We start from the raw sequence: 26,098 nt of genomic DNA, 5'->3' as shown, positions 1-26,098 counted from the left end.
TATCTCCACACACACACACACACACACACACACACACACACACACACACACACACACACACACACACACACACACACACACACACACACACACACACACACACACACACACACACACACACACACAACTGGAATAATACAGGAATAGAAACATCCCAAGGAGGGGATAGAATGATTCAAAACCCTCCCACCCACAGGGTCGATGAGGAGCCTGCATCTGCATTGCTTTGCTCATTGAGGTTTTAGGCTGGGTATCTGTAAAGGACTTTGTGACAAATGCTGATGTAAAAAGGGCTTTATAAAATACATGTGATTGATTGATAAGACATCCATATTAGCGGGGGTGAACGGTTTAAATGAGATATGAAGATGGGGTCAATAATCAGTGAAGATGAAATCAATCATTTCCTTCCAAATACAATAACACATGAAGCTTCCTGGAACTGTAGTAAACTGACTGCTGTCATCACCACTAGAGATGGCAAGCAAACAATATTTGGATGTAGCCATCTGTATTGAACCCAAAATATATGAAATACATGAATTAGGTCCTAATCTATGGATTTCACATGACTGGGAATACAGATATGCATCTGTTGGTCACAGATACATAAACAAAAAAAAAGTTAGGGGTGTGGATCAGAAAACCAGTCAGTATCTGGTGTGACCACCATTTGCCTCATTCAGCGCGACACTTCTCCTTCGCATAGATTTGATCAGGCTATTGATTGTGGCTTGTGGAATGTTGTCCCACTCCTCTTCAATGGCTGTGTGAAGTTGCTGGATATTGGTAGGAACTCGAACACATTGTCGTACACGTCGATCCAGAGCATCCCAAACATGCTCAATGGGTGACATGGTGAGTATGCAGGCCATGGAAGAACTGGGACATTTTAAAGCTTCCAGGAATTGTGTACAGATCCTTGCGACATGGGGCCATGCATTATCATGCTGAAACATGAGGTGATGAGATGAAAGGCACAACAATGGGCCTCAGGATTTTGTCACGGTATCTCTGTGCATTCAAATTGCTATCGATGAAATGCAATTGTGTACTTTGTCCGTAGCTTATGCCTGCTCATACCATTACACCACCACCATGGGGCACTCTGTTCACATCGTTGACATCAGCAAACCGCTCGCCCACACAACGCCATATATGTGGTCTGCGGTTGTGAGGCCGGCTGGACGTACTGCCCATTTCTCTACAATGACGCTGGAGGCGGCTTATGGTAGAGAAATTAACATGAAATGATCTGGAAACAGCTCTGGTAGACATTCCTGCAGTCAACATACCAATTGCACGCTCCTTCAAAATTTGAGACATCTGTGGCATTTTAGAGTGGCCTTTCATTGCCCCCAGCACAAGGTGCACCTGTGTAAGTATCATGCTGTTTAATCAGCTTCTTGAAATGCCACACCTGTCAGGTGGATGGATTATCTTGGCAAAAGAGAAATGCTCACAAACAGGGATGTAAACAAATTTGTACGCAACATTTAAGAGAAATAAGCTTTTTTGTGCTTGTGGAAAATTTCTTTGATCTTTTATTTCAGCTCATGAAACGGGACCAACACTTTACATGTTGGGTTTATACAACATTTTAATGTACAGACAGTGTCAGTCAGATGAGGGCAGAGAGACGCTGGTATTGTCAGTTTTCTCTCTGCGTTGTGATGTCTCAACCACACTGTCTGTCTGTCTGTCTGTCTGTCTGTCTGTCTGTCTGTCTGTCTGTCTGTCTGTCTGTCTGTCTGTCTGTCTGTCATTTCAAAGGCAAGATAAGCCTGTGTTAACGCGCGTGCACGCACGCACGCACGCACGCACACACACACACACACACACACAGAGATTGGAAGAGAGGATGTGCTGAGACCTGTCAGAGCCTGTTGTCTTCAGTCAACCCTGCTGTGTGATGCAGTGTGATGTATCATATGTGTGTGTGTGTGTGTGTGTGCGTGCGTGCGTGCGTGCGTGTTAACAGCATTAAGTGACAGACTGAGGGTGTCCAGACACATCAATCCCAGCCAGATAGACGTTCGACTCGCTGTCCTTCTCGACTACTTCAGCCTCTCACAACTGATAACTCACGGTTGTATTATCCTTTAAAGGACAGAACAAAGGTTAGGGAGAGGGAGCGTTCAAAGTGCCCACCAGGCTGTCTGTAACCTTGTGGAAGTCACTCTTCCTGATTTCTCCAAGCTGTTTGTTTCCGGATCGACAAGCCCAGGGCCCATATTCACGTCTTAGAGTAGGATGTTGTTCTAGGATTAGCATTTTAAATCACAATGAATACGATTCTATAGACAGATGGAACCAACTCTGAGACGCTCTGTGAATACGGGCCAACTATCTGTTGTCTCTAGACATGATTTTTAACAGTCGTCAGATTCTCAGCTTTTTATGTTCTATCTTGGGGGGGAAGGGGTTGATTATGCAAATATCAACAGTGTTGCTGCTATGGGCAGTGGAACGCACGCACGCACGCAAACACACACACACACACACACACACACACACACACACACACACACACACACACACATTGATCCCAGAGCTATTTATTTGCGGTGTGGTGGTGTGCTTTGCTGGCGAGAAAAGAGTGCTCCATTTTCCAATCTAATTTGCAGACTCTCAGCAGAAACCTGGCAACCTCACAGGACAGATCTGGCAACTCCAGTCAGGGATTAAACAGCAGGTATCAGAAGGACTCTGGGATTCCATTCAGTCTCTCCAGTCAGGGATTAAACAGCAGATATCAGAAGGACTCTGGGATTCCATTCAGTCTCTCCAGTCAGGGATTAAACAGCAGATATCAGAAGGACTCTGGGATTCCATTCAGTCTCTCCAGGTATTCAAGGAACAAACAACTACCTGGGAACAACTAGCATCACTAGTGACTAGCATCACTACTCTGGACAGTTCTGACTTAGAATATGTGGACAACTACAAATACCCTCTCTCTCTCTCTCTCTCTCTCTCTCTCTCTCTCTCTCTCTCTCTCTCTCTCTCTCGCTCGCTCGCTCGCTCGCTCTCTCTCTCTCTCTCTCTCTCTCTCTCTATATATATATATATATCGTAATTGCTGGACTATTAAGCGCACCTGAATATAAGCCGCACCCACTGAATTTAATTTTTTTATTTATTTTGTACATAAATAAGCCGCACGTGTCTATGAGCCGCAGGTGCCTACCGGTACATTGAAACAAATGAACTTTACACAGCCTTTAAACGAAACACGGCTTGTAACAAAAATAAATAGGCTTTAACGAAACACGGCTTGTAACAAAAATAAATAGGCTTTAACGAAACAGGCTTGTAACATTTTTTTTTTTTTAAATAGCAGTAAACAATAGCCTACCAAGAAAGTCCTTGGTCACTATCTTCCTCCTGTGCACTGAAACCACTGAAGTCATCTCCTTTGGTGTCGGAGTTGAATAGCCTCAGAATTGCTTCATCCGGTGTTGGATCGTTTTCATTGCGCTCTCCTCACTTTCAACCGGAGGCAAACTCATCCAAGCCTAATTTTCTAGTTCGGGCCATCTGCTTTTCTTTCCTCTGAAAACTTTTGTTGTCTTTTTGCACTAAGTCAGTTTCTCACGCTGCTGTTTCCAAAGTCTTATCATCGACTCGTTAAGGCTCCCGTGCAGCAGCACTATTTCCTTTTCCAACAGCCAGATCGATCGCCTTCAAATTGAAAGCTGCATCATATGCATTTCTCCATGTCTTTGCCATGATGAGGGTGACAAAATGACTACCGTAATCAGAATGATGGAAAGTTTGAGCGCGCTCGATTTACTTCACATTATGTGACGGTGCTCAGTTTTTTGGCGGCATGAATTTGTGAAAGTGGGAAAAATCCATAAATTAGCCGCGTCATTGTATAAAGCGCAAGGTTCATAGCGTGGGAAAAAAGTAGCGGCTTATAGTCCGGAAATTACGGTATATATATACTGCTCAAAAAAATAAAGGGAACACTTAAACAACACAATGTAACTCCAAGTCAATCACACTTCTGTGAAATCAAACTGTCCACTTAGGAAGCAACACTGATTGACAATAAATTTCACATGCTGTTGTGCAAATGGAATAGACAAAAGGTGGAAATTATAGGCAATTAGCAAGACACCCCCCAAAACAGGAGTGATTCTGCAGGTGGTGACCACAGACCACTTCTCAGTTCCTATGCTTCCTGGCTGATGTTTTGGTCACTTTTGAATGCTGGCGGTGCTCTCACTCTAGTGGTAGCATGAGACGGAGTCTACAACCCACACAAGTGGCTCAGGTAGTGCAGTTCATCCAGGATGGCACATCAATGCGAACTGTGGCAAAAAGGTTTGCTGTGTCTGTCAGCGTAGTGTCCAGAGCATGCAGGCGCTACCAGGAGACAGGCCAGTACATCAGGAGACGTGGAGGAGGCCGTAGGAGGGCAACAACCCAGCAGCAGGACCGCTACCTCCGCCTAAGTGCAAGGAGGTGCACTGCCAGAGCCCTGCAAAATGACCTCCAGCAGGCCACAAATGTGCATGTGTCAGCATATGGTCTCACAAGGGGTCTGAGGATCTCATCTCGGTACCTAATGGCAGTCAGGCTACCTCTGGCAAACACATGGAGGGCTGTGCGGCCCCACAAAGAAATGCCACCCCACACCATGACTGACCCATCGCCAAACCGGTCATGCTGGAGGATGTTGCAGGCAGCAGAACGTTCTCCACGGCGTCTCCAGACTCTGTCACGTCTGTCACATGTGCTCATGTGCTTAGTGTGAACCTGCTTTCATCTGTGAAGAGCACAGGGCGCCAGTGGCGAATTTACCTATCTTGGTGTTCTCTGGCAAATGCCAAACGTCCTGCACGGTGTTGGGCTGTAAGCACAACCCCCACCTGTGGACGTCGGGCCCTCATACCACCCTCATGGAGTCTGTTTCTGATCGCTTGAGCAGACACATGCACATTTGTGGCCTGCTGGAGGTCATTTTGCAGGGCTCTGGCAGTGCACCTCCTTGCACTTAGGCGGAGGTAGCGGTCCTGCTGCTGGGTTGTTGCCCTCCTACGGCCTCCTCCACGTCTCCTGATGTACTGGCCTGTCTCCTGGTAGCGCCTGCATGCTCTGGACACTACGCTGACAGACACAGCAAACCTTTTTGCCACAGTTCGCATTGATGTGCCATCCTGGATGAACTGCACTACCTGAGCCACTTGTGTGGGTTGTAGACTCCGTCTCATGCTACCACTAGAGTGAGAGCACCGCCAGCATTCAAAAGTGACCAAAACATCAGCCAGGAAGCATAGGAACTGAGAAGTGGTCTGTGGTCACCACCTGCAGAATCACTCCTGTTTTGGGGGGTGTCTTGCTAATTGCCTATAATTTCCACCTTTTGTCTATTCCATTTGCACAACAGCATGTGAAATTTATTGTCAATCAGTGTTGCTTCTTAAGTGGACAGTTTGATTTCACAGAAGTGTGATTGACTTGGAGTTACATTGTGTTGTTTAAGTGTTCCCTTTATTTTTTTGAGCAGTGTATATATATATATATATATAACTCATTGTATCCTGTTGAGGTGAGTTTTTAAATCCCCCCCAGAGACACGGACTGTCTGCCACCATCATGAATCACTTATGGGAATCTGTTATTCCCTTTCTCTTCTATATTACCATTCTCTCTATTTTACTCCATTTCTCTTCTATATTACCATTCTCTCTATTTTACTCCATTTCTCTTCTATATTACCATTCTCTCTATTTTACTCCCTTTCTCTTCTATATTACCATTCTCTCTATTTTACTCCATTTCTCTTCTATATTACCATTCTCTCTATTTTACTCCCTTTCTCTTCTATATTACCATTCTCTCGCTATGCCCCCTTTTCTCTGTGTGTGTGGGTTTCTGTCTCCGCCTGTCAATCAGTTCCTTGTTTTGTCTTCTCTCTCTTTCTCTCTACCCGTTATATCCTACGAGAAGCAGGTTTGGATTGAGAAGAGCCTCTGGGGAGTCTTTGCAGCAAAAACCACTGAGCTATAATTACTTGAGTTGAACTTAGCTTGAGTTCCCCCAAAACACATATTTTTTTCTGATCAGGAGAACATCAAAAATGCATCAGGTCTCCACTCCAAACAGAACCCTCTCCTGAAAGCCCGTCTTCCCTCTGAAGTAAAGATCGTTCTCGTCTTTTTACTTTGAAGCCTGTGCATACCCTCCCAGGAACACACACACACCGGCATGTCTCTTTTCTTTGAAGTCCAAAAATCCTTTACTCCATCATCATGGGACGAGAGGAAAAGGTAGGGGGTCTGTATTTTTGTGTGTGTGTTTGTGTGTGTCTGTAAGCCAATATCTAGCACGTGTCCTGACTGTAGAATAACCTCACCGAGGGAGGGAGAAGAGGAAAGCAAGAAGAAGGAGCGGAGAAGAGAGGAGAGGAGAGGAGAGAAGAGAAGAGAAGAGAAGAGAAGGGAAGAGAGGAGAGGAGGAGAGAAGAGGAGAGGAGAGGATAAGATAAGAGAAGAAAGGCAACGAGAAGAGAAAGAGGAGGGGTGGGGAGAGGAGAGGAGAGAGGAAGAGAAGAGGAGAGAGGAAGAGAAGAGAGAGGCAGCGGGGAGAGGAGAGAAGCAGAGAGAAGAGATGAGAGGAGAAGAGAAGAGAGGAGAAGAGAAGAGAGGAGAAGAGAGGAGAGGAGAGGAGAGGGGAGGAGAAGAGAGGAGAGGAGAAGATAGGATAAGGGAAGAGAGGAGAGGAGAGGATAAGAGAAGAAAGGCGACGAGAAGAGAAAGAGGAGGGGTGGGGAGAGGAGAGGAGAGAGGAAGAGGGGAGAGAGGAGAGATGCAGCAGGGAGAGGAGAGAGGCAGAGGAGAGGGGAAGAGAGGAGAGAGGAAGAGAGGAAGAGAGGAAGAGAGGAAGAGAGGAGAGAGGAAGAGAGGAGAGAGGAAGAGAGGAGAGAGGAAGAGAGGAAGAGAGGAGAGGGGAAGAGAGAAGAGAGGAAGAGAGGAAAGGGGAAGAGAGAAGAGAGGAGAGGAGAGGAGAGGAGAGAGGAAGAGAGGAGAGAGGCAGAGAGGAGAGGGAAAGAGAGGAAGAGAGGAGAGGGAAAGAGAGGAGAGAGGAAGAGAGGAGAGGGAAAGAGAGGAGGAGCAGAGTGGAGATGGGAAGAGAGGAGAAGAGAGGAGAGAGGAAGAGATGAGAGGGGAAGAGAGGAGAGGGATAACACATACATGTAGATGGTGGACAATCTATTCCTAGTACAGAATGTATGTCTGTCTCTTACCAACTGAATACTGTTGTGGATGGAATGTGGCTGTTTTAAATGGTGTACATTATGAAATAAAATAAGCATGTTTTTTTCAATTATCTTGTTGATTGATGACCAACCAAGAGCATTGAGCATGACTACAACAGAAGAACCATATCTCCACCTTAAAACAACCCTTGCTGCTTTGTTCTGTCCAATCTGCAGCCTGTTAATTTCCCCAGACCACAGAACAGTAGTTCACCTGACTCCCAATTAATGCTTGGGTTGTTTGCTTAAGAATCTTTTCCGGTAAATATTTATCTATCCTTCTGATCATGCATGCAGGAGAAGAGGGGAAGAGAGGAGAGGAGAAAAAGACAGGGGATGAGAGGAGAGGGGATAAGAGGAGAGGAGAGTGGAAGAGAGGAGTAGGGAAGAGAGGGGATAAGAGGAAGAGAGGAGAAGAAAAGAGAGGAGAAGATAAGAGAGGAGAAGAGAAGAGAGGAGAAGAGAAGAGAGGATAAGAGAGGAGAGGAGAAGAGGAGGGGAGAGGAGAAGAGAAGATAAGAGAAGAGAAGTGAGGAGAAGAGAAGAGAAGAGAAGAGAAGAGAGGAGAGGAGAAGAGGAGAGGAGAAGAGAGGAGAAGATAAGAGAAGAGAGGGGAATAGAAGTGAGGAGAAGAGAGGAGAAGAAAAGAGAAGGGATAAGAGGAAGAGAGGAGAAGAAAAGAGAGGAGAAGATAAGAGAGGAGAAGAGAGGAGAAGAGAAGAGAGGAGAAGAGAAGAGAGGAGAAGAGAAGAGAGGATAAGAGAGGAGAGGAGGAGAGGAGAAGAGAAGATAAGAGAAGAGAGGAGAAGAGAAGTGAGGAGAAGAGAAGAGAAGAGAAGAGAGGAGAAGAGGAGAAGATAAGAGAAGAGAGGGGAATAGAAGTGAGGAGAAGAGAGGAGAAGAAAAGAGAGGAGAGGACAGGAGAAGAGAGGAGAAGAGAAGAGAGGAGAAGAGAAGAAGAGAAGAGAGGAGAAGAAAAGAGAGGAGAAGAGTATGTGTTCTTACCTGCCAGAAGATGTTATCGATGGTGCTTCCAAGGAAACCTTCTCTGGTCTCAGACGACAGCAGTTTGGGTCCCAATATCGTCACAAACTCCTCAAAGTCAACCTGACCATCACCTAGACACACACACACACACACACACACACACACACACACACACACACACACACACACACACACACACACACACACACACACACACACACACACACACACACACACACACACACACACACACACACACACCAACCTTCATTAGTGTGCTTGTACCATGTCACATGACAATTAAATGTTGAAAATTGAAGTGACATCCTCTTTTTCTCTTTTGTACTGAAGCTTTTATCATGATCTGGTTTAGGATTAAGACTTTATAGTTGTGTTGTTTAGGAATAAGACTTTATAGTTGTGTTGTTTAGGAATAAGACTTTATAGTTGTGTTGTTTAGGAATAAGACTTTATAGTTGTGTTGTTGGGGTTTGTGTGTTAAACAGAATAGTCTGGATCCCCAGGCTGAGGCGCCAAAATCAATGGCATGTGCGTGCGTGAGTGTGTGCGCGGGCACCCTCAAAGCCATACCTTAAGCATTTGAGTCAAAGCTATCAAGGAGAGCACCTTGTATGGTGCTGATTGGTTTACCCAGAGAATCTGGTAATACTGGTGAATACAAACACAGACACAGTGGACGTACACTATGAACCCACACTCCCACACTGCTGAGACCAGCAGGTGTAACTGACCCATTAACCTTGGAACAAATCTATTTAGGAAATCAGATGTTAAGACTCAGTGTGAGACGTACTGGAGCAACACTGCCCCTTTAAGAGTCTGAGCCTGTCTGGCTGGGTTGGTCCTATAAAGACAGAGCTTTGGGAGAGCATAATATACAAGGAAATTATCAAAGTTGCTAATGAGAACCCTTGACGACCTTGTACCTAGCCGGTGGGGATTCCGGTGGGGAGCCCCCACCCAGGCAGTGGCAGTGCTGGCAACACTAGCTGCAGTAACCCATGGGGACGGGGTCACACTCGGACAATCAGAGACGGGGCATATTATTGTGGCCCTGGTGGCACAAAACCATTAAAGGTCTGACTGCACAGAGATGTTTGAGAAAATGATCACAACGGGGGACGTGTGTTTCAGGGGAAGGGGGGTGTGTGTGTTTCAGGGGAAGGGGGGTGTGTGTTTCAGGGGAAGGGGGGTGTGTGTGTTTCAGGGGAAGGGGGGTGTGTGTTTCAGGGGAAGGGGTGTGTGTGTTTCAGGGGAAGGGGGGTGTGTGTTTCAGGGGAAGGGGTGTGTGTGTTTCAGGGGAAGGGGGGTGTGTGTGTTTCAGGGGAAGGGGGGTGTGTGTGTGTGTGTTTCAGGGGAAGGGGGGTGTGTGTTTCAGGGGAAGGGGGGTGTGTGTGTTTCAGGGGAAGGGGGGTGCGTGTTTCAGGGGAAGGGGTGTGTGTGTGTGTGTGTGTGTGTGTGTGTGTGTGTGTGTGTGTGTGTGTGTGTGTGTCTGTGTGTGTGTGTGTGTGTGTGTGTGTGTGTGTGTGTGTGTGTGTGTGTGTGTGTGTTTCAGGGAAAGGGGGGTGGATCTAATCTCCATCACCTCGGACTTGACTTTGTTTAATTAAATCTCACATTTTTGACAATATTCTGCTCAATCTTGAATGCTTTCTCAAACAGCTGTAAGTGTATATGCATTCATAAATCAGGTCGTTTCCTGAGTTGGGCTCTGGGATGTAACAACCGTTGAGTATCTGACCTTATGGTTGATGGTGGGGGAAAGGTGTTGAGTGTGTAACAGTATGTGTGTGTGTGTGTGTGTGTGTGTGTGTGTGTTTGTGTGTGTGTGTGTGTGTGTGTGTGTATCCCACATATGTTGCTAGGGGGTAATGATGTTAGGGACAATATAGGATGAATCACAATAATTGCTTGCTAAAATAATAATTGCTTGACAAAAATGTAATGTAATGTAATGACATGTAATGTAATGGCAATGTAATGGTAATGTAATGGCAATGTAATGCAATGTAATGTAATGGCAATGTAATGTAATGTAATGGCAATGTAATGTAATGTAATGGCAATGTAATGTAATGGCAATGTAATGTAATGTAATGGCAATCCTGGTTATAGGTAACAATCCTCTTCATGAACTTCAACATTATTCCGCATATTAATTGTTAATGATGGAGATTAAGATACGCAAGATTTTTACTATATACAGTGAGCTCCTGTAACGGCTTTCCTCCTCCTCTTCATCCGAAGAGGAGGAGCAGGGATTCGACCAAAACGCAGCGTTTTGAAATGACATGATTTTAATGAACAAGACGAAAAAACACGAAACGAAATACACTTGAATAATTAACAAAATAACAAAACGGAGTAGACAGACCTGGACATGGAACTTACATAAATACACGAAGAACTCACGAACAGGAACAGACTACATAAACCGAGACAGTCCCGTGTGGCGCGACAAACACTGACACAGGAGACAACCACCCACAACAAACAGTGTGAAAACATCTACCTTAATATGACTCTCAATCAGAGGAAATGAAAACCACCTGCCTCTAATTGAGAGCCATATCAGGTCACCCTTTAAGGTCACCCTGGACGCTCATGGCTGGCTGACGGCTCTGGCAGCTCATGGCTGGCTGACGGCTCTGGACGCTCATGGCTGGCTGACGGCTCTGGCAGCTCATGGCTGGCTGGCGGCTCTGGCAGCTCCTGACTGTCTGGCGGCTCTGGCAGCTCCTGACTGTCTGGCGGCTCTGGCAGCTCCTGACTGGCTGGCGTCTCTGGCAGTTCCTGACTGGCTGGCGTCTCTGGCAGCTCCTGACTGGCTGGCGTCTCTGGCAGCTCCTGACTGGTTGGCGTCTCTGGCAGCTCCTGACTGGCTGGCGGCTCTGGCAGCTCCTGACTGACGGACGGCTCTAGCGGCTCCTGACTGACGGACGGCTCTAATGGCTCGGGACAGACGGGCGGCTCTAATGGCTCGTGGCAGACGGATGGCTCAGACGGCGCTGGGCAGACGGATGGCTCAGACGGCGCTGGGCAGACGGATGGCTCAGACGGCGCTGGGCAGACGAGCAGTGCAGGTGGCGTTGGGCAGACGGACGACTCTGACCCGCTGAGGCGCACAGTAGGCCTGGTGTGTGGTGCCGGAACTGGTGGTACCGGACTGGAGACACGCACCTCAAGGCTAGTGCGGGGAGCAGGAACAGGGCACACTGGACTCTCGATGCGCACTATAGGCTTGGTGCGTGGTACCGGCACTGGTGGTACCGGGCTGAGGGCACGCACCTCGGGGCGAGTGCGGGGAGAAGGAACAGTGCGTACAGGGCTCTCAGGACGCACAGGAGGCTTGGTGCGTGGTGCCGGAACTGGAGGCACTGGGCTGGAGACACGCACCACAGGGAGAGTGCGTGGAGGAGGAACAGGGCTCTGGAGACGCACTGGAAGCCTGGTGCGTGGTGTAGGCACTGGTGGTACTGAGCTGGGGTTGGGAGGTGGCGCCGGAAATACCGGACCGTGCAGGCATACTGGCTCCCTTGAGCATTGAGCCTGCCCAACCTTACCTGGCTGAATGCTCCCCGTCGCCCGACCAGTGCGGGGAGGTGGAATAACCCGCACCGGGCTATGTAGGCGAACCGGGGACACCATGCGTAAAGCTGGTGCCATGTAAGCCGGCCCAAGGAGACGTACTGGAGGCCATATATGAAGAGCCGGCTTCATGGCACTTGGCTCAATGCCCAATCTAGCCCTCCCAGTGCGGGGAGGTGGAATAACCCGCACCGGGCTATGAACACGTACAGGAGACACTGTGCGCTCTACTGCGTAACACGGTGTCTGCCCGTACTCCCGCTCTCCACGGTTAGCCTGGGAAGTGGGCGCAGGTCTCCTACCTGCCCTCGGCCCACTACCTCTTAGCCCCCCCCCCCCCCCCCCCCCCCCCCCAATAAATTTTTGGGTGAGCCTCTCGGGCTTCCAGCCGCTCTGCCTTGCTTTCGCCTCATAATACATCCTCTCCGCTTTCGCTGCCTCCAGCTCCGCTTTGGGGCGGCGACACTCCACTGGCTCTGCCCAGGGTCCTTTACCGTCTAGGATTTCCTCCCAAGTCCATTCCTCTTTTCCCCATTGCTGTTGTTCTTACTTTCCTTCTCCAATCCGCTTGGTCCTGTTATGGTGGGTGTTTCTGTAACGGCTGTCGTAGTCGTTCTCCTCCTCGGACGAGGAGGAGCATGGATCAGACCAAGATGCGGATTGGTAAGTATTCATGTTTTAATGGGAAAACAACAAACACTACAAAATACAACAACCAACAACCGTGACTAACCTGAAACAGTCCTGTGTGGCCCAAACACTGACACAGGAACAAACACCCACAAAACACAAGTGAAACCCTGGCTGCCTTAGTATGACTCTCAATCAGGGACAACGATTCACAGCTGTCTCTGATTGAGAATCATACCAGGCCGAACACAAAATCCCAACATAGAAACTCAAACCTAGACAACCCACCCAACTCACGCCCTGACCAACTAAAACAAATACATAACAAAGGAAAACAGGTCAGGAACGTGACACTGGGGCCTTTCAGAACAGGTGTGTATGTACACTGAGATCATGTAACAGATCATGTGACACTTAGATTGCACACAGGTGGACTTTATTTAACTAATTATGTGACTTCTGATATGACTACCCACCACTGCGACCTGTATGCTCTCGTTGGCTGGCCCTCACTACATATCCGTCGCCAAACCCACTGGCTCCAGGTAATCTATACGTCTTTGCAAGGTAAAGCCCCACCTTATCTCAGCTCACTGGTCACCATAGCAACACCCAACCGTAGCACGCGCTCCGTCTGGAACGAATGGAACGAATTGCAAAAATCTCTGAAGCTGGAGTCTTAAATCTCCCCCTTTAACTTTAAGCATCAGCTGTCAGAGCAGCTTACCGATCACTGTACCTGCACACAGCCAATCTGTAAATAGCACACCCAACTAACTCATCCCCATATTATCACTTACCCTCTTGCTCTTTTGCACCCCAGTATCTCTACTTGCACATCATCATCTGCACATCTATCACTCCAGTGTTAATGCTAAATTGTAATTATTTTCACCTCTATGGCCTATTTATTGCCTCCCTACTCTTCTACATTTGCACACACTGTGCATAGATTTTTCGATTTTTCTTTTTTTGTGTGTTATTGACTGTACATTTGTTTATGTGTAACTGTGTGTTTTTGTCGCACTGCTTTTCTTAATCTTGGCCAGGTCACTTAGAAATGTTCTTATTTTTGTAAATGACCATTGTAGCTGGAAATGGCTGATTTATAATGTAATATCTACATAGGCGTACAGAGGCCCATTATCAGCAACCATTACTCCTGTGTTCCAATGGCACGTTGTGTTAGCTAATCCAAGTTTATAATTTTAAAAGGCTAATTGATAATTAGAAAACCCTTTTGCAATTATGTTAGCACAGCTGAAGCTGTTGTTCTGATTAAATAAGCAATTAAACTGGCCTTCTTTAGACTAGTTGAGATTCTGGAGCATCAGCATTTGTGGGTTCGATTACATGCCCAGAATGGCCAGGAACAAAGAACTTTCTTCTGAAACTCGTCAGTCTATTCTTGTTCTGCGAAATTAAGGCTATTCCATGCGAGAAATTGCCAAGAAACAACGGTGTGTACTACACCCTTCACAGAACAGCACAAACTGGCTCTAACCAGAACAGAAAGAGGAGTTGGAGGCACTGGTGAACAACTGAGCAAGAGGAAAAGTACATTAGATTGTCTAGTCTGAGAAACAGACACCTCACAAGTCCTCAACTGGCAGCTTCATTAAATAGTACCCACAAAACACCAGTCTCAACGTCAACAGTGAAGAGGCGACTGGGATGCTTGTCTTTCTTGGCAGAGTTGCAAAGAAAAAGCCATATTTCAGACTGGCCAATAAAAAGAAAAGATTAAGATGGGCAAGATTAAGATTAAGATGGGAACACAGACACTGGACAGAGAAACTCTGCCTAGAAGGCCAGCATCCCGGAGTCGCCTCTTCACTGTTGACGTTGAGGCTGGTGTTTTGCAGGAACTATTTAATGAAGCTGCCAGTTGAGGACTTGTAAGGCGTCTGTTTCTCAAACTAGACACTCTAATGTACTTGTCCTCTTGCTCAGTTGTGCATATATATATATTTTTTTCTTCTTCTCCTAAACAATGTATGGGGGATTGGAAGTGATGCAGACAATTACATTGATGGAAGCTACAATCTATCTGCAATATTAAAGCTGATCTACACCCTGAAAAATGTTATAATTAAAGACTCAGTGTGTGTCTGTCTCTGTTTCTGTGATAAGCCTTTTGAGTGTGTGTGTATATGTATGATAAGTGTGTGTGTGTGTGTGTGTGTGTGTGTGTGTGTGTGTGTGTGTGTGTGTGTGTGTGTGTGTGTGTGTGTGTGTGTGTGTGTGTGTGTGTGTGTGTGTGTGTGTGTGTTTCTCTGTATGTGCCTCACCATCCATGTCTAGTCTCTGCATGATGATGGCCAGCTCCACCTCACTGGGCATGTACCCCAGGGATCTCATAGCCATGCCCAGCTCCTGCTTAGAGATGAACCCGTTCCCATCCCGGTCCAACACCCGGAACGCCTCCCGGATCTCTGCACAGGGACACAGGCATGAACACAGGCATTATTAACACATACAAATATACACGCATGAATGTGCACACACACACACACACACACACACACACACACAGACACACACACACACACACACACACAGACAGACAGACAGACAGACAGACAGACAGACAGACAGACGCACAAATACAGACAAACAACCTTTCCCTCCCTTTTGTTCCATGCTGGCTGAAGACCTAGATAGCCAGTGTAACCGATGTGAAATGGTTAGCTAGTTAGCGGTGGTGCGTGCTAATAGCGTTTCAATCGGTGACGTTACTCGCTCTGAGACCTTGAAGTAGTTGTTCACCTTGCTCTGCAAGGGCCGCGGCTTTTGTGGAGCAATGGGTAACGATGCTTTGAGGGTGGCTGTTGTCGATGCAGAGGGTCCCTGGTTTGAGCCCGGAGAGGGACAGAAGCTAAACTGTTACACCAGTAACTAGCTAACACCAGACACAGATGAAAGGCTTAAACATACCTTATCTTTGCCATAGATGAATAGTGTAAACTTTAATTATATTTGCTGACACCTTACAGCCAAATTTTGGCACCAGTAGAGTAGCTATCTATCTATATAAACCACGCCCTTCCGCAAAAACACGCCTTCTCTGATGTTGGTTACAAGGCAGTGCTTATTTAAATGATTTAAGAGAATATCATGTTACCATTGGTCTTTTAAAATGAGAGTTAGGGTGATGTCACCCTATCCCCTTAATTATCCCGCCTCCTGAATCTAGATGTTTGACATGGGGGAGGAGACCAGTAACTTTATGATCAAACTTTATCAATGTAGAAACAACAGTCATTTTTCATACTTTGGTCGTCATACTTTGATATGGTTTCATACAGATATCATCCAATTTCATGAAAAACTTGATTTTTGACTGTTTGTGACCTTTAAGTATTTGTGGGTGACCTCACCTAAAGTGTGGGCTATTTATACTTTATAAATACTTTATAAATGTTTTGAATGACCAGTGTAATTTCTCACTAAAAGATAGACATACCATTGGTAAACATTCCAGCACTACCTGATGCTCCTTAAGGTCTAAAAATAGCCTACAACCTATAATTGGTAAAACATTAAGCACACAACACACGATGTTAAAGGAAATATATCAAACATTTTGGTTTCCTTTTGTGAGGGTGGAGACTTCCCAAACTGGAACTCCCCATTTTAAAGACATATGGATCTAGACTTGAATCACGCAGCTGACTAAATTAGGCAAGATTTTAGTTCTGAGTTAACGAAATTAAACTGCTCCAAGGAGTGACTGCTGCAATCCACACTTTGGTTTTGGTTAAAAAAAAGTCACTGCCAAGAAATGCTTATTTTAGCATTTACGGACATATTTTTTTATTTTACTCAGGAAGTTACACTATTCAGACCCCTTGACGTTTTCCACATTTTGTTACATTACAGTCTTATTCTAAAATGGTTTAAATTATGGATACATTTTACGTCCTCAATCTACACACAATACCCCATAATGACAAAGCTAAAACAGATGTTTCGAATTTTTTTCAAATGTATCAAGAATAAAAAACATACCTTATTTACATAAGTATTTAGACCCTTTGCTATGAGACTCAAAATTGAGCTCAGGTGCATCCTGTTTCCATTGATCATCCTTGAGATGTTTCTACAACTTCATTGGAGTCTACCTGTGGTAATTTCAATTGATTAGACATGATTTAGAAAGGCACACACTTGTCTATATAAGGTCCCACAGGTGACAGTGCATGTCAGAGTAAAATCTAAGCTATGAGGTCGAAGGAATTGTCCGTAGAGCACCGAGACACTATTGTGTTGAGGCACAGATCTGGGGAAGGGTACCAAAGAATGTCTGCTGCATTGAAGGTCCCGAAGAACACGGTGGCCTCCATCATTCTTAAACGGAAGAAGTTTGGAACCACCAAGACTCTTCCTAGATCTGGCCGCGTGGCCAAACTGAGCAATCGGGGGAGAAGGGCCTTCGTCAGGGAGGTGACCAAGAACCCAATAGTAACATGACAGAGCTCTAGAGTTCCTCTGTGGGGATGGGAGAACCTTCCAGAAGGACAACCATTTCTGCAGCACTAAACCAATCAGACCTTTATGGTAGAGTGGCCAGATGGAAGTCACACCTCAGTAAAAGGCACACGACAGCCCGCTTTGAGTTTGCCAAAAGGCACCTAAAGACTCTCAGACCAAGAGAAACAAGATTCTTTGGTCTCATGAAACCAAGATTGAACTCTTTGGCCTGAATGCCAAGCGTCATGTCTGGAGGAAACCTGGCACCATCCCTACGGTGAAGCATGGTGGTGGCAGCATCATGCTGTGGGGCTGTTTTTCAGCGGCAGGGACTGGGAGACTAGTCAAGATCGAGGGAAAGATGAACGGAGCAAAGTACAGAGTGATCCTTGATGAAAACCTTCTCCGGAGCGCTCAGGACCTCAGACTGGACTGAAGGTTAATGTTCCAACACAGCCAAGACAACGCAGGAGTAGCTTCGGGACAAGTCTCTGAATGTCCTTGAGTGGCCCAGCCAGAGCCAGGACTTAAACCACAATCGAACATCTCTGGAGAGACCTGAAAATAGCTATGTAGCGACGCTCCTCATCCAACCTGTCAGAGCTTGAGAGGATCTGCAGAGAAAAATGGGAGAAACTCCCCAAATACAGGTGTGCCAAGCTTGTAGTGTCATACCCAATAAGACTCGACACTGTAATTGCTGCCAAAGGTGCTTCAACAAAGTACTGAGTAAAGGGTCTGAATACTTATGTAAATGTGATATTTTTATTTTTAGTACATTTGCAAAAATTGCTGAAACCGGTTTTTACCTTGTCATTATGGGGTATTGTGTGTAGACTGATGAGGAAAAAAAACTAATTTAATCAATTTTAGAATTGAATGTTCAAGGGGTCTGAAGATTTTCCGACTGCACGTATATATTTTTTATGTATCTGCTTATTGTTTAATCATTTATATTTTTTGAGACCTTAAAAGAGCCTCAGGTACTGCTGGAATGTCTACCGATGGCATGTCCATCTTTTTGCAAGAAATTACACTGATCACTCAAAACATTTATAAAGTATTTATAAATGATAAATAGCCCACACGTTCTATGAAGCCACACAAAAATACTTAACTAATGATTAGTAAATGGTTTATAAATAGCTATATTAAACATCGTATGAATGATCTGATGAATCGTTTTTAAATACTTGTAAAAAAATATATAAACATGTAAATAACTAGGTTAGTAACATTTACAAATGTGGGAGTAATGAGGAATAAAATTAAGAAACAATTTACTAATCCATAAAAAAAATCGTTATTATGCGGAGTGCTACCCAAACATTCATTAAAGTCATTATCAATGGCTCCATTCATTTTGTCTTCTCGTCTTTCTGCTTCCTTCCTTCCTTCCTTCCTTCCTTCCTTCCTTCCTTCCTTCCTCCCTCCCTCCCTCCCTCCCTCCCTCCCCATCTCCCTCTCTCTCTCTAATTACAAAAAGCAGGAAGAACAGAAGAACAGAACTATAACTGCCATATTTGACCTGCAGCTCCGTTCTTACATTCACCACACAATCAACATCAAACAATCAGACGTGATACAAGGATAAGCCTTATATTGACAACAAGTCTTTTCTCCTGCCGGAGCCTTTGTGTTTAACTCCCAGAAGCTAATCTTCCTCTCACCACCCGTTTCAATATGCTATACACATCTCCCTAAGCTCCTTTGTCTTTGTCACCCTCTCTTCTTCCCTCTCTCTCTGTTGTGGTTTATTTCAGTCACTTCCTGTATTTAACCAACCCTAGGGGGAGTCACACTTCTTTCAGAGGAAACCCTTTGACACATAACACCTACAGCCTTTCTACTGATTCCGCTCAGTTAAAACCCTTCCAGTTCCCACATCATTTGCGGTACACAGGGTGTTCAATTAAAACCCTTCCTGTTCTCCCACCATTAGAGGTAGAGTGTGTTCTGACTGAAGCTCCACTTCCTGTTCCCCCATCATTAGAGGTTGAGAGTGTTCTGACTGAAGCTCCACTTCCTGTTCCCCCATCATTACAGGTACAGAGGGTGTTCTGACTGAAGCTCCACTTCCTGTTCCCCCATCATTACAGGTACAGAGAGTGTTCTGACTGAAGCTCCACTTCCTGTTCCCCCATCATTACAGGTACAGAGTGTGTTCTGACTGAAGCTCCTCTTCCTGTTCCCCCATCATTACAGGTACAAAGGGTGTTCAGTTATTAAAACCCTTCCTGTTCTCCCACCATTAGAGGTAGAGAGTGTTCTGATTGAAGATCCACTTCCTGTTCCCCCATCATTAGAGGTTGAGAGTGTTCTGACTGAAGCTCCACTTCCTGTTCCCCCATCATTAGAGGTACAGAAGGTGTTCTGACTGAAGCTATAGACTGGAGTATATCTGCATCCAAAATATGATCCTATTTCCTATATAAGCTAGTGCACTACTTTTGACCAGAGCCCTATATAGTAGTACACTATGTAGAGCCATGTAGAGGCACCTATGTGGTCCTCGTTGAAAGTATTGCACTATATAGGGTCCAGAAGAGAGTATTATTTGGCATTTGTCCTCTAAGTCCACTCCAGCCTCCCTCTCAAAGCAGGCGTCCACTCGTCTAATTACCTGTCAATCAACTGATAGCTTAGAGGCCGTTTTAACAGACCATCAGGACAATGTCGGTCTGACTTCACCCAGTTAACTTCTCTGTGATTCAACCTGTTTCATAGCATGTCTCACTTATCAACCCCTTTTATAATCTAAATCCTATCAAATTGTTAAAAGAGGAGAACGTCTCGACATTAAAGGAAGATGTCTTTGTATTTAGTATTGGGGCTCCCAAGTGGCGCAGCGGACAAAGGCATCACTACAGTCCCTGTATCGCATCTGGTCGTGATTGGGAGTCCCATAGGGCGGTGCACAATTGGCCCAGCTTCGGCACGGGTTTGGCCAAGGTAAAAACATAATTGTAAATGGGAATGTGTCCTTAACTGACTTGCCTAGTTAAATAAAAAATAAAAATGTCATTTAACATGTGTAATCATACAGCAGACATTTTTTGGTACCCTTCCCCAGATCTGTGCCTCGACACAATAGTGTCTTGGAGCTCTATGGACAATTCCTTTGATCCCATGGCTTGGTTTTGCTCTGACATGCACTGTCAACTGTGGGACCTTTTATAGACAGGTTTGTGCCTTTCCAAATCATGTTGTTGTACTTCCACATCTTTTTGCCCCCCATTTTGTGATGGTATTGGTAGTTACAGTCTTGTCCCATCGCTGCAACTCCCCTACGGACTCGGGAGAGGCGAAGGTATAGAGCCATGCGTCCTCCGAAACACGACCCTACCAAGCCGCACTGCTTTTTGAAACAATGCTCGCTTAACCCAGAATCCACCCGCATCCACCCGCTTAACCCAGAATCTACCCGCATCAATGTGTCGGAAGAAACACTTTCAGGCAGGTGGCCGAAGTCAGCTTGCAGGCGCCCGGCTCGCCACAAGGAGTCGCTAAAGCGCGATGGGACGAGGAAATCCCGGCCCGCCAAACACAGCCTGGAATCAAACCCAGGTCTGTAGTGACGCCTCAAGCACTGCAGTGCCTTAGACCGCTGTGCCACTCGGGAGGCCCATGTCCAATCAATTTCATTTAGCACAGGTTGACTCCAATCAAGTTGTAGAAACATCTCCAGAATCATCAATGGAAACAGGATGCACCTGAGTATAATTTTGAGTCTCATAGCAAAGGATCTGAATACTTATACAAATAAGATTTATTTATATTTATTTTGAAACCTGTTTTCGCTTTGTCATTATGGGGTATTGTGAGTAGCTTGGTGAGCAAAAACAATAATTTAATCCATTTTAGAATAAGGCTGTAACATAACAAAATATGGAAAAAGGGAAGGGGTCTGAATACTTTCCAAATGCTCTGTATACCATTGACTTACATTGGATTTCTGTCACAAATGGAAAAAGTTTGCATTTGAAATAGTGGCCAGGTAAACAAAACCAAAGCATGGATTGCTGTCATACCTGGTCCATAGACTACTTACAGGGCAAGGAAACCAATATGTAACTTTGTAATTTGGGTGAACTGTCCCTTAAAGGGGACAATTTCGGTGTCTGCATTTATACATTTCATATATGACAATGGCCAGTGTTGGCCGACAATGGAGTTACTGTGTCATTGTGATTTATGTCCAGCTATAGTTGGACCTACCAGCAGCCTGTGTTTCTTACTGAATAGGCCTATGATTTGATTGTTGAGTGCCGGAAACTGTTCTGGGTTTTCATTAAGCTAAAAGACTGCCTCTTTATCTCTCCGCTCAAGAGACCGAAGCACTGCCACAAGGCATTATATTTCAGCGGGAATGCTGTTCCTTTAACTATTTTGTCCGCCGGCGCGCCTGCCTGTGCACGCTTCCCCACCGTTGCGTGTGAAAACACGTCGGCTGGGGCTCGGTTGGCTAGTGGCTCGGCAGGGAAACTCACTTAAACCTGTCCGAAGGCTGATATAGTCTAATATAAAGGCTGGAGACGACAAAACAGCCTTATAGCCTTAGCCTGATTACGGTGATATTTCGCATGTGTTAAATTCCTTTTGGACAGAACAGATAAAACAGGGTTGGGCGAATAACTTGAAAATGTTAATCCATAAACCTACTAACATTAATTAATAAATAAAAAATGTGCACATATTCAATATAATAATGTTTAAGAATAAGAATGTTTGTCGACAGCACACTAAATCTTTCCATCGATTGGAGGAGTATTAGGCTATAGTGATTGGTACCAATAGCCTATGTAAAACCTTGATCAATAGGCGTCCATTGTTTCGTTATGAAAAGGAGACGGAAATGTGACGGACCTACATTGCACTGGTATGAACGTTCCCAGACGACTGTGAGCTGAATGACCAGTAGGCTAGGTGTGAATGTTCTGAAAGCTTCATTCTAAAATCAGTCGTGAATACCTCAAGAAACCCACCGACCCCTTATGGGCCACCATCCGGGGACAAAAGTCTTGCTGAGTCTATGAGATGTGGAGTTTTTAAGCTATTAAAAGCAGCACCACTTTATCAAATGTTCATGTTGATATTTTAGGCTACGCCTGAAAACAGTTGTTTTCATGGGCACACAAATCCAAATTGATGTAACTTATGTGATTGCAAAATTGAATACTTCTAACCGAAAGAGTCACCTAACATGTATGGTTCTTCAATATAGGCTAACAGCCCTAGCTACTTGTTTCACATTTGGTATCCAGCTGTTTTCACAGTATGGTATACGTACATTTAAACCCCCCACTAAGCCACGTCTCCAATATTTTCCCAGTGTGCCATGCCTTTTCGATTGAATTGTAGAGTTACCACCCGTGACTGTATTTATTAGTGACAGAGACATGGTTGCTGAATTCGATAATGTTCAGTCCTGCGGCCTTCATCAAGTGAGTTCCTAGACAAATATTATCATTATAATTGAACCATTACATATATCATAAGGCCTTATACAGTGGTCTGAAACTCATAGTTAGCAGGCCACATTAGGCCTGCAAGTAGGGTTTCAAAATGCTGGTACATTTCCCAGGTTTCCCAGAAATGCTGATTGGAAGATACATGGTGGAAAAATTGGGAAAGTTCGTGGAATAAATCACATTAGTGTAGCTTGCAAAGTGATGTGTAATTCCTATTAGAATCTAGCCAGCATTAGGCTATCCAACAGTTGAAATGTGTATTCACCCACAACCTGCATTCATAATGACTGCCAGGGTTAAGAACAGTGGGAGGAAACTATCTAAGCTATTTAAACTGGAACAACCATTTCAGTAACGGGTGCAAAAATTAAATGGATTAGTTTAGAAAACATTTCTCTTTGTGTAGAATAACATTTAATCAATCAACCAATGTACATGCAAAAACACAGAATAAAGCAATTACAAAAAATGTACCTGCATTAAAGCATGCTGGGGAAAAAGTTAATTTGTTATCGTAACTTAAAACAATTTAGTTGGTGTGACTATCACATAAATATATTTTTTTCATTGACTTTGAGTACAACTTACGAGATGAATATGAGTTAAAAAATGCTTTGTGGTTTACAGTGTAGTTAGGCCTGGTGATATCGTCAACCATCATCAGCTGATCTTGGAAATATTTGAGTTAATGACAGTCAAGTGACAAACAGCTGTTGTGATATAGCAGTTGATGCAGAAACAGCCAAAGCGTGGGAAAACGGTGTTCGGAAGAATGTCCAGAATATTTTGGAGTCTCGTTCGTTGCGTCAGTGAAGACGTGATCCACGGTGGATCCAATCCAATACCCCTATGTTGATTATCTGCTTGATTTACAGCAGCGTCGAGAATATTTCATTAACAGAGAAAGCACCATGTCAATGAATGAACTGCATTGTTGGTTAAGGACTTGTAACTAAGCATTTCACGGTATTATTCGGCGCATGTGACAAATAAAATTTGATTTGATTTAGAGTTTTCCTATGTTTGGGATCCTGAGTGGCGCAGCGGTCTAAGGCACTGCATCTCAGTGCTAGAGGTGTCACTAGAGACCCTGGTTCGATTCCAGGCTGTATCACAACTGGCCGTTGGCCCAGCATCGTCTGGGTTAGGGTTTGGCCCGTGGTAGGCCGTCATTGCAAATAAGAATTTCTTCTTAACTGACTAGCCTCGTGAAATAAAGGTTAAATAAACTAAAAATGTTTCTGTGCATCGGATTGGACACCAAGGCCAGGCTGCTGTGTGCAATTGTGTAGGATATTGAGCAAACACCCAATGGTATTTTCCATTCTATTATTCATTAGATTTAATGACAACAAATGAGTAGCCTAGTGGGCTTATGAACAAAAAGATTTGGTGAATTTCAATGATGTAAATAATGATAATGATGATGGTGAGAGCCCAGTAACAGATGGACTGAGATCCCTTTAATCATATAGAGGCTATTGTTACTTTGTGTTTCACAATGTTTCCATCACAATGTTTCCATAGTATGAGAGGATGGCTGGAGGGTGTCTGAAGTTGGATCATTTTTCAGCTTCTTCCTGCAATTCTTAGTTGATGTAAAACATATGTTGAATTTTCTGCATCTCTAAGCATACATCTTGAGATGTCTGTATCCTGGTTCTTTTAATTAAGAAATTAAATATTCTTCTCTGCAAATCTGGGTAAAATATTGAAAGGAATATACATTTAGTAATTAAAAACCTCTTAGGGCTAGGGGGCAGTGTTCGGAAGTTCGGATGAATGACGTGACCAAAGTGAACTGCCTGTTACTCAGGCCCAGAAGCTAGGATATGTATATAATTGGTAGCATTGGATAGAAAACTGTTAAAATAATGTCTGTGTATAACAGAACTGATATGGCAGGCAAAAACCAGAGGAAAATCCATCTGGAAAATGTTTTTTTGAGGTCACAGTCCATTTCAATGCTTGTCTATGGGATATACAAATAAATAGCTCCCAGATTGCAGTTCCTAGGGCTTTCACTAGATGTCAACAGTCTTTAGAAAGGGTTTCAGGCTTGTTTTTTGAAAAATGAGCGAGTAGTTGTAGTTTTTCCCAAGGTGTCATTAGAAATGTAGTCTTGATGCGCAGGTGAATGAGGTGCACACACTTCGTTATTTATCTTCCCTATTGAACATACTATTCTCCGTCTTAAATGTTATTGTTTATTTAGATATTAGAATACCTGAGGATTAATTAGAAACATCGTTTGACTTGTTTGGACCAACTTTACTGGTAACTTTTTGGATTCGTATGTCTGCATGTTGAATGAGTGGATTACTAAATCAAGCGTGCCAACTAAACTGACATTTTTGGGATATAAAGAAGGACTTTATCAAACAAAACAACCATTTGTTGTGTAGCTGGGATTGCAAACAGAGAAGGATCTTCAAAGGTAAGGATCTTCAAAGGTAAGTGATTTATTTTATCGCTATTTGTTACTTTTGTGACGCCTGTGCTGGTTTGGAAAAGTATTTTGGTGTGGGGCTCTGGTAGATAATCGCATGGTATGCTTTCAACATAAAGCCTTTTCGAAATCTGACAACGCGGTTGGATTAACAAGAAGTTAAGCTTCTAAATGATGTAGGACACTTGTATGTTCATGAATGTTTAATATCACAATTTTGTCATTTGAATTTGGCGCGCTCCAGCTTCATGTTGTTGATTTTGATCCCGGTAGCGGGATCCGTGCGCTATGGGGTTTTAATGGCTTTTTAAAATTCTACCAACCTTGCCATCAGGCATGTCAACTAATATAGTTACACAAGCTAGCTACTCTAATTTTATTGGTAGCCTGAAATGGCTTCTGGGTAGCTAGTTATGAGGTTGGGAGATGGGTTCCCAATCTGGGCTAGCTAAAGACAACTTCATAACATTGGTAGGTGGCTAGTAGCAGTACAGAGAAACAACAACAAAAAATTAAGGGTATCATGACTTTGCCCATATGAAGATATTTATTTGATGTCATAACCTAAAAGAACAGACACATAATTTAATGAAAAGCAGCAAACAGACAAAACATTGTTTCACATTCTTTAATAAAAGACTGAGAAACAGAAACAGGCAATAGGCTACAGCTTCACAGTTTTCCCGCCAAATAGGCCAACAGTGCATACGGGAAAGTAGCCAGACCCTTAGACTTTTTCCACATTTTGTTACGTTACAGCCTTATTCTAAAATAGATTACATATATTTTTTCCCTCATCAATCTACACATAATACCCATAATGAAAATACATTTTTTTTAAATTTAAACTTGTGCAAATGAATTCTAAATAAATAACTGAAATACCTGATTTTCATAATTATTTAGACCCTTTGCTATGAGATTCAAAATTGAGCTGAGGTGCATCCTGTTTCCATTGATCATCCTTGAGATGTTTCTACAACTTCATTGGAGTCCGCCTGTGGTAAATTCAATTGATTGGATATGATTTGGAAAGGTACACACCTGTCTATATAAGGTCCCACAGCTGACAGTGCATGTCTGAGCAAAAACCAAGCCATGAGGTTGAAGGAATTGTCCGTAGAGCTCAGAGACAGGACTGTCGAGGCACAGATCTGGGGAAGGGTACCAAAAAATGTCTGCAGCCTTGAAGGTCCCCAAGAGCACAGT

General features: G+C 44.4%; 1 protein-coding gene across 2 annotated transcripts in view; it reads right to left on the bottom strand.

Moving 5' to 3' along the window:
* The window catches only part of caln2 (calneuron 2), a 67,736-nt gene that overhangs the window by 24,292 nt on the left and 17,346 nt on the right, over nucleotides 1-26,098 (bottom strand). For both annotated transcript variants that reach the window (XM_055935616.1, XM_055935615.1), the window contains exons 3-4: nucleotides 14,788-14,931; nucleotides 8,276-8,388 (exon numbers count right to left, since the gene is read on the bottom strand). In XM_055935616.1, coding sequence (XP_055791591.1) covers nucleotides 8,276-8,388; nucleotides 14,788-14,931 — 257 coding nt within the window. The remainder of the gene's footprint in view (nucleotides 1-8,275; nucleotides 8,389-14,787; nucleotides 14,932-26,098) is intronic.

This window comes from Salvelinus fontinalis, chromosome 10 (assembly GCF_029448725.1).
Source record: "Salvelinus fontinalis isolate EN_2023a chromosome 10, ASM2944872v1, whole genome shotgun sequence".
Classification (NCBI taxonomy): Eukaryota; Metazoa; Chordata; class Actinopteri; order Salmoniformes; family Salmonidae; genus Salvelinus; species Salvelinus fontinalis.
The sequence above is the reverse complement of the archived record's forward strand: the minus strand, read 5'-3'. Positions and strand labels throughout refer to the sequence as shown.